At 35.7% G+C, this 17157-nt stretch overlaps 1 protein-coding gene across 1 annotated transcript; it reads left to right on the plus strand.

Moving 5' to 3' along the window:
• The first annotated feature begins 12046 nt into the window (after positions 1-12046).
• Positions 12047-16488, plus strand: LOC131944805 (uncharacterized). Its single transcript, XM_059305625.1, has 6 exons — positions 12047-12179; positions 12998-13206; positions 13401-13623; positions 13900-14012; positions 14124-14388; positions 16136-16488. The coding sequence occupies exons 1-6, from the start codon at positions 12119-12121 to the stop codon at positions 16165-16167; spliced, it is 903 nt and encodes a 300-aa protein (XP_059161608.1). The 5' UTR covers positions 12047-12118; the 3' UTR covers positions 16168-16488.
• The last annotated feature ends 669 nt before the right edge of the window (positions 16489-17157 follow it).

The raw sequence follows: 17157 nt of genomic DNA on the forward strand, positions 1-17157 counted from the left end.
CAACTGTTTAGTTCGTCAGTTAATGGTCGTGCCTTCTCGACACGGAGGTTAGTTGTTAAACAGCTTTTAGTAAGGCAACAGCCAATCCTTAATCTCGGAATCTTTATTTGCCGCGGTAATGTCACTGGCTTAACTCGGTTGAAGGGGTGGCGGGGGGGGGGGGGGAGGTGGAGGGCACGCTTTATGAAGGCGCCATAAGGGTAGAAAAAATGCGAAAGCTAATCTAAAACTAAAATATTGCATTATACGCAGTAAAAGATGAGAACATAAATGGCTAAAATAATTACACAATAATATGTAACTGTTAATTATGTAGCGGCAAACTAAATACCATTAAAAGTCATTGACCGGTAAAAACCTCTCACCAACTTTTTTCAGGGTTATAGGGCTTATTTTTGCCATCGCAAATCAGAAGGAATTAGACCGGGTTGGTTAGTAGATAAATCTTATAACGCTTAGAAAAGCAACTCATCACATTCACACGTCATAATGCACAATTTCTCCTAGCAGTAATGTTACCAAATGACGTGGTTAGTTCTTTGTAGTTAAAAGTTACATTTCTATCAACTTTTAAATGAGGGATCAGAGACTTTGACTTGATTGCAACTGTTTTTTTATCTGATCCATTGTATTATAGAGAAAAAAAGAAAAAAGAAAAGTGTCGTGAAAGTAAAGGGAGAGCAATCGTCATAAATAATGGTTTTAGTGTTAAATACCCATGCATTAGGCCTTACAACACAAGGAAGATTACAGCGCCTTTCTATTCACCGTTTCTTTTTACACGAATGATTTTGTATTTCTTTGAGAATAATCACACAGAAAGTGTATCTTTAGCCTAAATATTCATTTTACGCGCTGTTAAGAACTGTTTTAAACTATCTAATTCACCATCTTTGCGTTTTTAAGTGTTATTTTTCTGCTGTTTTGCTGTTAAAATGGTGTATAACTTTGCATAAAACAATGTCGAAACAATTTACTCTAAACTCCATTTAGCGCTTAAGAATGTTTCATAACTTTACTATTTTAAATTCAGCGAGACTTTAGGCTACTTAATAACGAAAATAGTTATCAGATATAAACCAATTTACTACGAACAATTTAGGAGGTTATTATCTGTTTCACAAATTTGTTTGGTGTGGAATTATGGTCCAAAAGATGGCACTTAAATTTGGTATTTGGATATGTTATACGTTACATAGGATACGATTGGATCAATCATGGATGTGTTTTATTTTATAGTATTAGGTACATTCTATGTTTTTGCATTTTAAGTTTATGTATCTAATTATCTATTTTCGTGAAGTTGTTTAAAGAAAACAGTAATGTAAAGAAAACAAATTAAATCAAATCAGTCGTCAAAACGGTCCCGTCCATCGAAATATTACATTTATCTCCATAGAGCCACCGTCCATAAGTGCCACAAATAATGACTCCAGTCAGCTGTTTTTTCTATTTAAAAAATGGCTGTCGCCAATATAATCCCCGGCAAAATTTCCCTCTCATTAAAGTACGCGATAAAAAGGCCCGAACAAGACGGTTCCCGACAAGGGGGTCTTCTATCTTGAGCCACGGCCCATTATAACTAGGAGGTACAAGATGGAAGAATGAAAAGATATCAAACACATATATTCTATGTTTTATGAAATCCACTATCAAGGTAAAGATGCACTAAACTGAAATTATTGAATTTAATTTTTTAAATTTTATTTTTATTTATGATTGGATCTTCGGCTACCAAATTCGCATATCCAGTTTTTCCCCACCCCCCACCCCACCCCAACCTCCCCACCCCACCTCACTATATTTCCGCCACTGCTAAGGTCACAACCTGTAGTGCTACATCTTGTTGTAAGTCATACGCCGGAAGTTTAAACACAAAGGTGTTTTGTTATAGTCAATGAAAGGCGGGGTTGGTTTGTCACGCATTGCCGAACCTCCATACATAAGTCTATTATGATTATAAAAATAGGCTTAAAATTATGAGCAGATCTAGTTTTTTTTAAACAACCTCTGTAAAACCAGTCAGAGGCGTAGCGACCCTTCCCGGCGCCCGGGGACAAACTTTTCGATTTGCACCCCCCCTTCTCAAGATATCGATTTGCACCCCCCGCCCCTCAAACTTTCGATTTGCACCCCCCTCAAGGTTTCGATTTGCACCCCCACCTCAAACTTTCGATTTGCACCCCCCTCAACCTTTCAATTTATTTTTCCAACCCATTTTGGCGCCCCCTAGGGTCGGCGCCCGGGGACATATGTCCACCCTCCCCGCCCCCCCCCCCTCGCTACGCTACTGAAAACCAGGAAGTTAAATAAAACTTACAAGTCGACATTGATGTAGTTAGTGGATGTTTTTAAAGTAAATATCTTCAAATCACTATTGCTGCTTTACACAGTACAATCAAATCAAACGTTGATGAAGACAACCCTTGATCCTTTTATTTGGTTCAACCAACCAAGTACTTCCAACGAAAAAACTAACAGTTTAACAAAAATAATAATACTGGATAAATAGCCCTACGTATTTTTTACCAAAAATTAATATTAAGTGTACAAAATATTTAATTCTTTTACACTCTACAACAAGTATTTACTTAACTGATCTCTTACAATCGTCTTAAACGATGGCTATTGTTAGAAGATAACGCAATTCCCCTATCATACGAGTACAATGGTATTCTGGCCTTGTAAATAACTAAGTTATAATTTCAAGTATCTAACTCGTATAAAAGCATCTAGTCTAGAAGGTGTGTCGGACAAGTGTCCGAAAGTTATTTTGATAATAACCTGTTTACCCTAAAGGACAAAATATAATTAGCAAAATAAATATGTAGGCTTACATATTATTACAAATAAACAATTCCTATTTTTAAAAATAATGTTTTGGCTAGTGATAATTATACAAGATCGAGTGTAATGTAAAAGTGTAAAGAAATAAATTACTAATTATTGGAGAGAAAAAGATGTTTATTTAGTAATAATGTGGCAAAGGTATGCTACTTTTAATTTATAATATAGCCGACACTGTTCCCGAAAAAAATCAACTGCTGACACAAACAACGATTTGATAACTATTTCGATGTGTGCCATAACTCTACTCTAAGCCTTAATTTAACGGATTTTAATGACCTGATTATCGATTCCGTCTAGAAATTAGCAATTTAACTTTTGTGGATAAAAACTGGGAATATTTTAGATAACAAAAACACATTTACATAAATAAAATACTCACAATGGAGGGAGCAACTGCTTAAAAGCAGCAGTTATTTAAAGGACAATTGCAGAACACATGCGGAGATCACTTACATTCAATGCGAAATCTTTTTTACGTTAAATTCTTTTTGATCGAATAGGTGTTTAAACTGGTGATTAGTTGTTTGCTATTGTTTGTGTAAAAATGAAATACTAATTACTGACGTTGAAATAAACAGTCCGCTATGTTAAAAGAATGAAAATAAACAATACGAAAAGAAATAATTCAGTGTCTAATTTTTAGTTTCTCGTATATACGAAGTATAGAGAAAGTATTGTAATCGTGCAAAAAAAAAATCGAGATTTTTACAAATCTCGACGTTTTACATCTCACTGATACGGAAAAACATAATTTTGCAATCTTGTCCGTATGTCTGTGTGTCTGTCTGTCTGTCTGTGTGTGTCTGTCCGTATGTAAACACGATTACTTGAGTACCGTTATAGCTAGGTTGATAAAATTTCATATATAAGTATTTTATCAGAATCGTAGATCCGTATCAACTTTTGAGCGATTTCCGATAACCGGAAGTGGTACTTTTCCTACTTTGAATTTTTCAAAAGCCTATAACTTGAGTACTATTTCAGATACATAAATGACTAATTTCCGTTGACCGGAAGTAGTAATTTACGCTACTTCCGATTTCTCAAAAACTAATGTAAATTTTTAAAGTACTAATAATATTGCGCACTATTATGCACTTTTCTTATTTGGCATTCACTTGGTGTGCAATTCTTTTGTCTACGAGATTTTATTCTTTTTTAAAACTTTAAGTATTTAAAATTGATTAAAAATCTTGTCTATAGCCCGAGTTCCCATCCCCTGTTATTTTATATAAGAATATTCGAGAAAGTTTTGGGGAGGTCACTCCCGGTTTATTAAACTAGATAAGCAAACAAAGAGCCAATACATGCCAGCTTATGTACCGAGCTCGCACTTGCTAGCTGATGTATTAAGCTCTCAACTTCTCACTCATAGACAGTGTCCAGATTGTCAACTATACACAGCCCAGGGATAATAAGTGCAAGGGACCCATGTACTTTCAGAACCTACAAAATTCCCCACAACGTTATTTTACTTCGACGCACAATACATCCTGGTTTACATTACGCATTGCTGAAATATGTATTTAAATTTAGTTTCTGTAACAGGAAGTTGAATCTATGTTTCATTGTCCATGTAACTTTTCTCTTCAAAAATAGTTTATGTAACTTGTTGAAACTGTTCTTAGCTAAAGACATTTTTCCTCCATCCGTAATTCATTCCCAACCTGATTATTTGCCATGTGTTGATGATTGTTCAAATAGCAAAATATTTATTTATTACACCATCTAGTTAGACAGAGATGGGGGCAGTTAGTTCAATCAACGAACTCTCAAACCAATTTGAGATATCTCCTACAGTAGAAACTGTTACTGTTGCTGTTGCTGTTGCTGTTGCTATTACTGATCATGTTCATATTCATATTCATGTTCATGTTCATGTTCACGTTCATGTTCACGTTCACGTTCACGTTCACGTTCACATTTATGGTCATATTTATGTTCATTGCATTTATAACGCAAGAGACAAAAAATTCCAAAGACTGCATAAGGCTTAAGTACTTAATATTTTAAAGTTTAAAGTAACAAAATTTTTTTTTTTACATTCTGACCCAATTGTTATTCTTTCTTTGTACCAGGTCAGGCGTAGAGAATGGATGACGGGTTGTAAGACAATCCGCTGACTCCTGCATCCGTGTACCAAGACTGCCGCAGAAACCGGATGACTTTAGTACAAAGTACAAGGGCACCCAGAGCTATAAAAAATAAAGATAAAATCTCCTATACAACATTGTATTAACGTATTGTGAAATTTTGAAAGACGGTTTTTTAGAATCTGTCGTTATAATCTACACAGGGGTTCCCAACCTTTTTTACTCTAGAGCACATTCTAAAATATCGGTAGGGTGGCGGTCACCACCTATTTTAAATCGACAAACTCCTTTCATAACTTGTCATTTTCCCATAATTTATTTTCTTATTTTCTTATAGTCATACGCAGTGGCGTAGCGAGGTCGAGGTGACACTCGGTGCGGCACTTAATGGTGTCACCCCCCAGTACCGACTTTTCCCAGGGACAAACTCTCAATTTTCGATTTGCACCCCACCCCCCCCCCCCCCCCTCAAACTTTCGATTTGGCATTTTTTTCAAATTGCATACACACAGAGAAATGTATTTACAAAACGTAAATAGTGCAGTCTGGCTCGCCGCTAGACAAGTTGGGACAAGTATCGAACATATTAATAAACCTAGGCAGTAAAAAAAAAAATTAAAACTGTAACAAATGAATAAAAATAAATCATATTTTAAAATAATGTTTATGAAAAAAATTCTGTCTCTGTCGAATAGTGAGAGACAGGCACATACGAATCGTTCAGCGGGCGCCATGGCGCCCACGGGCACAGGGTTGGGAACCCCTGATCTACAGGATTAATGGCGCATTGAGGAAGGATACAACGGGCGCTAGGTTGATAGTGTTGTCTCTTTTCTTTAAACAAAAAAAAACGCAACCACCTTTACCTCAAATTGAACTGGAAACGAAAAACGACATTAAAAACGGATTTTAATCAAGAATCGAGATTTTAATCGGATTTAAGCTTGATCTACACGTAGTTATCGCGCATTTATACAAAATATAGTCATAGGCATATCCCTAAACCATGCATCTAATATCATTCATGACAAAAGCTGCATTTAGGGTTTCTTTTAGGCGACTCTACTTTCTACTTGCCCCCCCCCCCCCCACACACACACACACCTCAAAGCACATCTACCGTCCCATTCAACGAAATAGAATTTATATAGAAAATATACTTCACCAGTTGTAAAAGTCAAATGTAGATTGAATGTATGTTTCGAGTGGAGGTGTAAAAAAGGCGATATAAATCTAAAATATAGTGTGGGTGGGCGCATGCGCAAAAGAAAGTGGAAGTGGAGAGGAAGCGGGAAGGAAAAATGGCGTTGTTTGGTAATGAAGCTGCTGTATCTATGAATCAATAAAATTGTGAAAACTACCAGAACAAGGGTTGCTTAGTGTTATCCATCAGGCCTTAATATTCAATAACACAACAGTGATGCGGTTGGTATTTGTCTTGAGTTTGTGCCATGAAGTTGACAGTACAAAAAGGCCGTGGCACCAGTGTATGCTCCCTGCCAGTAAATTTAGTCCACATGCACCCCCGAAAATTTCAAGTACCCCCTGCCTCAGTGAAGGAAAAAGTCTGAAAGAAACACTGATCGTATTTGTTGATCATACAGACTAAAGGTAGAGCCTACTTCTATAGTTTAGACGGTAGGTTCTGTCAGGTTTAGGTACTTAAAGTACAGGAGAAGACCAGTTACTGTTACTTCAATAATGTCGTTGTCCAACACATACCGAACTTCTTGACGGGTAACAGCTAACTTCTTCGGGTTAACTTTATATGGATGCTGTTTCAGTGGAGCCGATTCGCCGACATCAATATCATGTTCGCAGAGATTGGTTTCCTTTGGAATATCACCACGTACATCTGCAAAATCATGGATTAAATTAGCACGCGCTTCAGAGTGCTTCTCACTCAGGTGTGCAAGCTTACCGCTTAAATCGCTCATAACGACAGAGTTCAGAAGACGTGTTGGCTGGTAACAGTTCGCACTTCTTTCGTCGTTAACATCAGACGTAGCTTGTTGAACTGTGGCCTCTGGCTTGTGGGTAAGTTTGGAAACATGTGTTGTCTCCCTTCGGTTGTATGGCTTCAACATGTTTACATGGCACAGCTGCTCTGTCTTCTTCCTTAACGTAATTAAGTTGGCCTACCTTTGACTTGATGGTGGGAGTAGTAACAACGTAGTTAAGTTGGCCTACCTTTGACTTGATGGTGGGAGTAGTAACAACGTAGTTAAGTTGGCCTACCTTTGACTTGATGGTGGGAGTAGTAACAACGTAATTAAGTTGGCCTACCTTTGACTTGATGGTGGGAGTAGTAACAACGTAGTTAAGTTGGCCTACCTTTGACTTAATGGTGGGAGTAGTAACAACGTAGTTAAGTTGGCCTATCTTTGACTTGATGGTGGGAGTAGTAACAACGTAGTTAAGTTGGCCTACCTTTGACTTGATGGTGGGAGTAGTAACAACGTAGTTAAGTTGGCCTACCTTTGACTTCCTGTCAGGAGTAGTAACAACGTAGTTAAGTTGGCCTACCTTTGACTTCCTGTCAGGAGTAGTAACAACGTAGTTAAGTTGGCCTACCTTTGACTTGATGGTGGGAGTAGTAACAACGTAGTTAAGTTGGCCTACCTTTGACTTGATGGTGGGAGTAGTAACAACGTAGTAAAGTTGGCCTATCTTTGACTTGATGGTGGGAGTAGTAACAACGTAGTTAAGTTGGCCTACCTTTGACTTGATGGTGGGAGTAGTAACAACGTAGTTAAGTTGGCCTATCTTTGACTTGATGGTGGGAGTAGTAACAACGTAGTTAAGTTGGCCTACCTTTGACTTCCTGTCAGGAGTAGTAACAACGTAGTTAAGCTGGCCTACCTTTGACTTGATGGTGGGAGTAGTAACAACGTAGTTAAGTTGGCCTACCTTTGACTTGATGGTTGGAGTAGTAACAACGTAGTTAAGTTGGCCTACCTTTGACTTGATGGTGGGACTAGTAACAACGTAGTTAAGTTGGCCTATCTTTGACTTGATGGTGGGAGTAGTAACAACGTAGTTAAGTTGGCCTACCTTTGACTTGATGGTGGGAGTAGTAACAACGTAGTTAAGTTGGCCTACCTTTGACTTGATGGTGGGAGTAGTAACAACGTAGTTAAGTTGGCCTACCTTTGACTTGATGGTTGGAGTAGTAACAACGTAGTTAAGTTGGCCTACCTTTGACTTGATGGTGGGAGTAGTAACAACGTAGTTAAGTTGGCCTACCTTTGACTTGATGGTGGGAGTAGTAACAACGTAGTTAAGCTGGCCTACCTTTGACTTGATGGTGTAAGGTCCTCTGTACCTGCATGTTAGATTGTGCCCTCTGTTGGGGAAAAGAACCAACACTTCTTGACCCGTTACAAAGGTGCGTCACTTGGCCTTCTGGTCGTAGTACTCCTTTATACTTTTCTGGTGCGATGTCAGGAACTTCTTGGAGGATTCCCAGGCACTCTTGAGTCGGGACCTCAGGTTTGACACATATTTCAGTATAGTGCCGTTGTGGGGCGTTGACGTCGTCCACTGTTCTTTGAGCAACTTCAGTGGGCCTCGAATGGTGTGGCAAACACCAACTCGAAAGAGAGCAAGTCAACCAACCGTAACAAACAGATCACCATCAAAGGCTAGCTGATCAAGCTATCGCTAATATTTAATCTCTTTTTGTATCCGTTTAGTTTGAAAATCATTTGATTAAAGTTCATGACTAGTTCAATATCTAATTTGAATTAAACAATACATAATTTTGCGTTATCATAGAAAGACGAATGTATCTTGGAAGTATATTGAAATCACTGCGTTAGAAGTAGGTGAAAAAAAGTAGAAATTGTGCCATAAAACACACACCACCTGCGTACATTGCGAGAAAAATAAAACTTTCAATTATAAATTGTTTATTGTAATCTATCAGTTTTTACTTTCTCGTATACGAAGTTTAGAGAAAGTATTGTTATCGTGCAAAAACAAAATCGAGATTTTTTAGAAATCTCGACGTTTTACATCACTCTGAGTCGGAAAAACATAGTTTTGCAATCTTGTCCGTATGTGTGTGTGTGTGTGTGTGTGTGTAAACTCGATAATTTGAGTATCGTTACAGCTAGGTTGATGAAATTATATATAAGTATAATATCAAATTTGTATATTCGTATCAACTTTTCAGCATTTCCGGTGACCGAAAGTGGAACTTTTTCTACTTTCAATTTTTCAAAAGCCTATAACTTAAGTAGTGTTTCAGATAGATAAATGAATTTTCACATACAAGTAAAAGATATAATTTTCTGTCTTCTATTAATTTTTCAGTCATTTCTGTTGAACGGAAGTTGTAATTTGCGCTATTTCCGATTTCTCAAAAAACGCATGTGAATTTATAAAGTATTAATGATATTCCGCACTTTTATACACATTTTGTTTGGCGTTCACTTGTTGTGCAATTCTTTTTTGTACGAGATTTTATTCTATTTTAAAAAGTTTAAGTAATTAAAAAAGGATTAACAGTAATGTCTATATCCCGAGTTGCCATCCCCCGTAGTGTTATATAAGAATATTCGAGAAAGTAGCATGGAAGTTATACAATGAAACAGCGATCACATGATTTAGCTGAAAATAGGTTCAGAGTAATAAAATAAATAATTAAATATATATATCACAAGGAGAATGCAATAATTACTTTGGAACCACCGGGTATGAAATTTGAAACATCACCCACCTAGCCTCGGATGAATTGTTTCTTTATCGAGGCAAAACAGAGTATTTCCATAAAATGCTCGGTATTATTTTGACCAAACATTTTGTTGTTAGCGCTGAAAACGCCGCAAGCACAAACCTTATTTTGACAGTAATCAACATTTTTAGTATCACCGAGGTACAATAATTCAGCTTGTTACCAGCTTTTATTTAACTTACTCTGTCGTCACGTCTTCATAGAAAAGCGTTAGTCTCTTCCTAAATATTATTTAAGGTATCAAATAGATAACATAGTGACCCCCGTTTTTCTTTATAGTTATTTAAATAGTAGTTTATTTAAAGAAAATCATTTATATCACCGTATAGTCCATTATTACATAAAATTTTAATACATTTATAAAAAGAATCATCCATTGATCTTTATTTTAAACGGGGACGTTCTGAAGAGATAAAGAAGCAAGAGGCGGTAACAAATGATTTACAGACGTTATATTTAAAATGGGTTACGTTCCCTGACAACAAATGTCTGTGAATTGAGAAAGTCATCAAGGAGCTACTGTTGTTATCAGTTGACAAATGTGTTTTTTAAAATAATAGTCATAGAGCGGAGCATGTTATTCGTAGAATGCATGCAAGAGAAGCATTACAAATGTTTAAAACAGTATATTTACTGTATGATACTCAGTGGCGGAACTAGAAAAAAGAAAAAAGTCCCCCCCCCCCCCCTTACTTTTTACGTTGTTATTAAATATTAGATTAAATAAATTAAGAATGTTGACTTGTGAAAATTTTGTGAATGCGTCATTAGAATTGTTGTCAACCAGGATGTGATTTAACACAACATAAACGTCAAGCTGTGTTCTAACAATAGGTTATATTTAACCAAGATATAAATAGAAAGTTTTGTTTACAAAACATGTAGGCCTACACTTTGGTAATGTTTTACCACAGTAACGAGCGTTAAATGTTTAGCTTGTTACAATTAAATGCTTTCCATTTGTAGAATTCTATTGCCTTTACAAGAGCATTAGTTGACCAGATAGTAGTTTGCCCGTGTATGATCCTTCTCTCAGCCATTGCCGTGTAGTTCAAAAGAATATCCAACATCATGTTTGGTACTATCCGAGGTTGCAGAAGCTGCCAAAAAAACAGCATTGTTAATCATAAGGGGATCCACTTGTGTTTTCTCTCTTAGAGCGGTTAGTGTCCCTAGCTATTGAGATGCATATATATATATATATATATATATATATATATATATATATATATATATATATAATATATATAATATAATATATAATTACATAGATACATTCCTATAAATTAAATACGACAACAAAACAACGATTCTTCTCATCTTCATTACAGAGTTTCTTCCAGGCATCTCTTCGGGGGGGGGGGGGGGGGGGGGGCGAAAAAGTCTACCGCCCACCCCCCCCCCCCCCCCAGTAGAAAGAAATTTATATAGAAAATATATACTTTTAACAGTGTCCGCCCCCCCCCCCCCCACCCCGGAGAAAAAAGTCTTGAAGAAACACTGCTTAAATAGGCTTGAAACTGTAAAAGGATATAATATATTATACAAAAATATTTACAAATTTATTTACATTTTGTGGAGTTATTTTTTGAGAGCCAATTCCCTGTTTAACACGACACGTTATAAAGTTTTACACGGGTTAATTACAAGATTTGTTTAATTTTTTACACTGCTATCTTCTAGTGCGGCGCTTCTAGCTCTGACGTCAACAGTTCGTTCTCCTCCCCCCTCCCCCACGCCATGAAAGCAGCCGTCCATGATGACAGGTTTACAGACGACAGCAAACTGAGCTTCTTACCTCCGCTTATTTTCTGATTAAAACTCTATTATCTGCCCCTAATAACCTTCACTTGATCAACCGGCTCTACGATTATAAACATTCACGTGAATCACAGCTCACCAGACTGGTCGGGTGATAGCGTCTAGCTAGTTATCCCCATTTCTGTCATGAAATAAAATAATCTATCGAGTGATTTAATTGTGTTATCCCCCCTTAGTTTCGAACTTGTTTAATTAATTTTAATAACTAATGAAATATCTAATTAAATTAAAAATAGATAGACTGAAAAGTTTTAACGAAATCGCTGTACTAGAAATGGGTCAAAACTGAGTTACAATATTCGCCACAAACCCACAAACAAACAGACATTTCGAACTAAATATAAGCTTGTAATTGAAAAGAAAAAACACGAGTCACTTATTGAGCACGCATAAGTCCTCCAACAACCTCCCCCCCCCCCCCCCCAACCCGACAAGCGAAATAGCCCTTAACAATCCACTCCTCAAGTTACGTCCCTTCACTGCACTGTAATCTTGTAAAACCAGAACTTGTTTTGTTCAAGCGATTTAGGCCTACCTGCTTTATTTACCTGTATGCTTCTACACGCTCGACAGTTAGGATATCATTCTCTAGTCCCTGCTCAAAACAAAGCTTACAATGGCAAGCAACGCTTTGTTCGGCTTAGCTGTGTTGCTGATATGTGGATCTAGGTCGACAGGCTAGTTGCTTTAGTTTTATAGTGTTTTCGTGTGTTCTCTATCATATTATCTCTTTCTATTTCTATCTCGTCTCTCTCTCTCGATATACATATATATATATATATATATATATATATATATATATATATATATATATATATATATATATATATATATATATATATATATATATATATATATATATATATATTCATATATATTCATATATATACATATATATATATATATATATATATATATATATATATATATATATATATATATATATATATATATACCATATATATATATATATATAATTAACAATCGTGTATTTTGAGACGCGTGGTCTTGTTTTCGAAAACTAAGATATTTAAAGTAAAACAAAGCATGCGTTATAGTTCTTAAATCAATGTTGTTAGGGCGCGGGTTTGTTAAAGCTACCTCTCAAACGCCCCAGAGCGTGCATTACAAAAGCCTGGCATGTAATCACCCTCAGTAATATTGAGGTAGAACACACTTTCTCGACCGCCTAAGTGTCAGAGGCCCGTGTTACACTACCGAATCGGCGCCGCGTACGGCCCTTTCTTAGTTTAATCATCGAATGTCTAATATTGTAGCGTGCTCTTAATTTTAGAAAACAACATCACAAGTCTAAGAATATAATATTAGTTACGCATTGATTAAACCCTCTTGAAATATTTCGTCAGGCTTTCTTCTAACCCCGCGGCAACACGCGAGGACGGGCACGCTAGAATATAATTAATAATAAGTCTATTGAATTTGACACTAATCTTTATTGTGGAGGTACATTCTAATAAAAACACTATTTGTCCAGTCGTTAGTCAAACCACTAAAGGTAATTTAGTCAGTCCCAGTGTCATAGTGGAGGGAGGAACTTTTACTGTGACATGTGACGCGTCACGTGCTGGTGTTCCAACAACCGCTACAACTATTGTATCTTTGGCTATTGCGTCGTCATATGGGGGGACACGGCCAAAAACTTTGGCAAGAAACAGATTGTACCCACCTCCTTATCAGTCTCGGGTGAGTTTTTTTCTATAAATATATATTCCCTGTACACCTCCCCCTTATATATATATATATATATATATATATATATATATATATATATATATATATATATATAGTACTTATTAAACAGATTTAGGCCTACGTGTATTAAATTGTTTAATATCGTATTGTACTCCATTTTTAAGATTCTGTAACTTTATCCGTAGCTACCACCAATAACTTCACCTGCAAGAAACTGGAGCTTTCAATTCACTGGTAGCCTATCCGCAACATCTGATAGACCAATTAACAGGAACACGATTAAAATAGAAATTGTGGTCAATGATGCTAATTGCTCAGATGCTGGCTCGTATTTCTGTAACGCGACGTACCTAAATGAAAACGATGATGAAACGCCAGCAAGCAGCTATCAAAATGTCACAAGTAGAGGCACGTTGAATCAGTGTATTACACAAACACTATAGTCTAGTCTAGCGTCTTTACATGTATACTTTTCAATCGAATCACATTAAATTGTTTTATAACGTAACATGTATCTCATTTGTACTTAAAACAAATTTTAATATTTTTCTTAAATACGATATAAATTTATTGTTGCTAAATTTATTAATGAGAATGTTAGATTTTTCTTCTTTTTTAAGCCTAAGAAGTCCTGCACCAACTTCTAATTCCATTGTCTATTGATGTTATTTTCAAACAATACAGCCCGAGCAGTACCTCTGTCCCTGATGTTAGTTCCCCAGTACGAAGAGGGACTGGGTCCATACCAGTCAGTCAATCCTGCAGGGTCTAATGTTACTTTGACGTGTAACGTTAATGTAAGTTTGATATTGTTTGTTTTTAACCATAGCCTTTGCCGACACACACAAATACATAAACTGACCAATACATATGTTGCTACAGTTTTATTCATTTTTAATTTTTATCAGGGTCCAAAAGCTTTAATCTTCACCTGGAAGTATGGCCCTTCCAGTTATGACGTCTACAGTTTCACGTCATATCCTGTACAAAACGCTATATCAGTTGCTGAACCTGTGCTGGTCAGTTCTGGGACAACCTGTGTCCTGTACCATCATACGTCAACACTGAAGTTTCAAACAGAAGACATGTATGATGGCTACATGTATGTGTGTGTGGCTACAGAAAACAATGAAGACACAATTGTTGGGAATATGACGATACACACCATACACGGTAATTATGGTTAATTTTTCAGTAAATGTATAAAATTTCTAAACCATTGCAGTCAGACCTTTCAAAAAGAAGACATATTTGTAAATGCATGAGTATAAGCATGTGTGCATCAAACAACGATTACACGCCTACATGATATAGAACATGTGGGTGACAAATATATATTTAAATATTTTTTTAAAGATATTTTTTTCTGTTATTGTATAGTCGACTGTGTCATCTGATACAATGCGTTATTATTTTAGAAATATGTAATTAACTAAGTCATTTAATAAAGAGTTACTTGAGAAAATAATTATTTGTATTTTATTATGCTCAGTTATCATAGTTAAGATTGTTTAGAAAATAAATTTGCAATCTGCGAAAATAACACTTTGAAAATGACGAGAGTGGTAATCTTACAAAACTATCGTATCGAACTGTGATTTTTCAATTTGTATAATTGTTAATGAAAACCTCATTTCAATTACACCAGCTCCTTAGATAGCATATCAACAGACACGTGTACAAACATTGATTTGGGGAAAGTTTTGTTTTTAACTGGTTACCGTCTGTCACTCGAGCTTCATCTCATAAGTCAACAGACGTCCACATCTCGTGGTTGGTTAAATTCTAGTAGCCAATTAAAGTATTTTCTGCAATCACAATGTGTGATTGGACATTAGACCAGCAATTGTTTACATCTTTGTCGTGATATTATGTGCAGTGTTGAGCTCAACTCAGTAGTGATACATAGTTCCACTCTGTCGTCATTTTTCAAAAAAATAATTCATGACGGCCATGAAAGCTTGAAGACGCTGGTTAACTGTAAATACTTTCAAACTTTCAGGGTCTTTGACGTTTTTAATAAAACAATTTATTTTAATTTGGTGGTAAAGCAATCACTTTTTGTTACTGTATCTCCAAGAAAATTTAGGTTTTACGTCCCGCTTCTGAATATTTACTTACGATCTAGGGTCAACTACATTATTATATTCTTGACTAATCTGAACATTAATACCGCCGTTAATAAACCAATGAAAGGCCACGGATAGTTCAGATAATAATATATTGCCGTCAACACACTTGTTTACGACAGAAAATAACTTCAGTTGTTTACTAAAAATTTCCCCGATATACCTCATTTCTCTTGCACTGTCAAAATAAACGTAAGTTACCCTTTTTAGAAGTCCATAGGCCAGGGGTCGGCAACCTTTTGAAGCGGAAGAGCCAAAAATTACAATTTTAAAAATTTCCATGGTTTTAAAGAGCCACTAACATTTTTTTTTTAATTTCAAATATTTTATTTGATTAAGATTATTAATATTTGTGCAAGGAGCTGGAGAACCTCATCTTGATATCAAAAGAGCCGCATGCAGCTCGCGAGCCGCAGGTTGCCGAACCCTGCCATAGGCAGATGTGTTCTGTAACCTCGGCATATGAAGGAATAGTGGGGTAAGCTCTATGCCCCGCCGCCTTTACTTTCTCGAGCGTAGTTCAGGTACCGTCAGGGCTGGGTGGACTAAGGGTTATCCTACCGACTGAATCGTAGGCCACAAGACTGTCAGTTTAGCAGACGTATGCTCTACCGCATACCCAGGCCTTACATTTGAAATGTATTGTTGACAAAATTAAATAATAGGAATGAGTAGACACAAATAGATACATACATATGATAATGACATATAATGAAAATCTACTTTTGTAAACCGGTTTTCTCATCGTCTGTATGTTATTGACATATATTTCTGTTGTATTTTATCTCTAGTCCCTGAAAGTCCTCCTGCAAAACAAAAGTGATATAATAACACAATTGTGTTACAACAACTTCTGTGAGATATTCAGTAAAATCGTGAAATTCTGCGTCACGTAGCACTTTTTTTATATATCTTAAATTATATTTTTGTAACAAAATTGGCGAGAAATATAATACATCCAGATTTGTGTTAAAGATTTACAATTATTCTATAATGTAGGACCATTTATTATGTATATGCATAATACATTTTGAATAAATAAATGTATGCAAAACTTTTTATTGCTTTGTTATACACATTGTACACCTAAGGATAAAACGACAATTTATTTAGAACAAAAAAAAAGTATGTAACATTTGTTTTACTTAAGCAGGCTAAAATCTTTTATTTCTTATCCTTTTCTTTATCCTGTTAGTTGTGAGTTTTTCATTTAATTTTTCTTGACATTAGAACATTTTAAAAAGCTTTAAGTCATTTTTCTCCACCATGTGATTTTTAAAAATGTGTTAAACACTCGATTTATTTGTTAATTTTTAAGATAGTTAGATTATTAATTATTTATATTTACTTGGTTTACCGTACGATGGAATTTACAGCTTCAAATAAATGTATAAATTAACATAATATAAAACAAAACTGAATAACTTATAGTGTACCCCAAATATTGTGAATTTTTGTTTTAAAACTAGTAACACTAAACTTTGATTAGACAGGGCGACTGTTGACCTAAGCTCGTCAATTTTATTGATCTGTTTATGTTAAGTGTTTTTCTCACATTACTATAGTTAAAATTTTATAATTTTCAAAAAACAATGATTCTGTTACAGATGTTTGTATCTTTTTATAGATTATAGTAGTCTTTGGTTACATTTGCTTAGAATTAGGGAGTAGGTCGACAAATTAACATAATCAATAATTTAATATTCAGTGATAGCAGAGGTATGCAAAATTACCATAAATCGAATCTTTGTATAGGTAAGAGCGTACTTCAACTCAACTGAATGGCGTGTCGTAAAGAGTAGTAGACACACTA

Source organism: Physella acuta, unplaced genomic scaffold (genome assembly GCF_028476545.2).
Source record: "Physella acuta isolate Inbredline_101_S28 unplaced genomic scaffold, ASM2847654v3 ptg000048l, whole genome shotgun sequence".
In the NCBI taxonomy this organism is placed as follows: Eukaryota; Metazoa; Mollusca; class Gastropoda; family Physidae; genus Physella; species Physella acuta.

Excerpts from the sequence above, each read along its gene's own strand:
- LOC131944805 (XM_059305625.1), top strand. The coding sequence starts at position 12,119 with ATGGCAAGCAACGCTTTGTTCGGCTTAGCTGTGTTGCTGATATGTGGA. Across the intron at positions 12,180-12,997 it reads ATGTGGATCTAGGTCGACAG|TCGTTAGTCAAACCACTAAA; the intron begins GCTAGTTGCTTT and ends CTATTTGTCCAG. Across the intron at positions 14,013-14,123 it reads CTTTGACGTGTAACGTTAAT|GGTCCAAAAGCTTTAATCTT; the intron begins GTAAGTTTGATA and ends AATTTTTATCAG.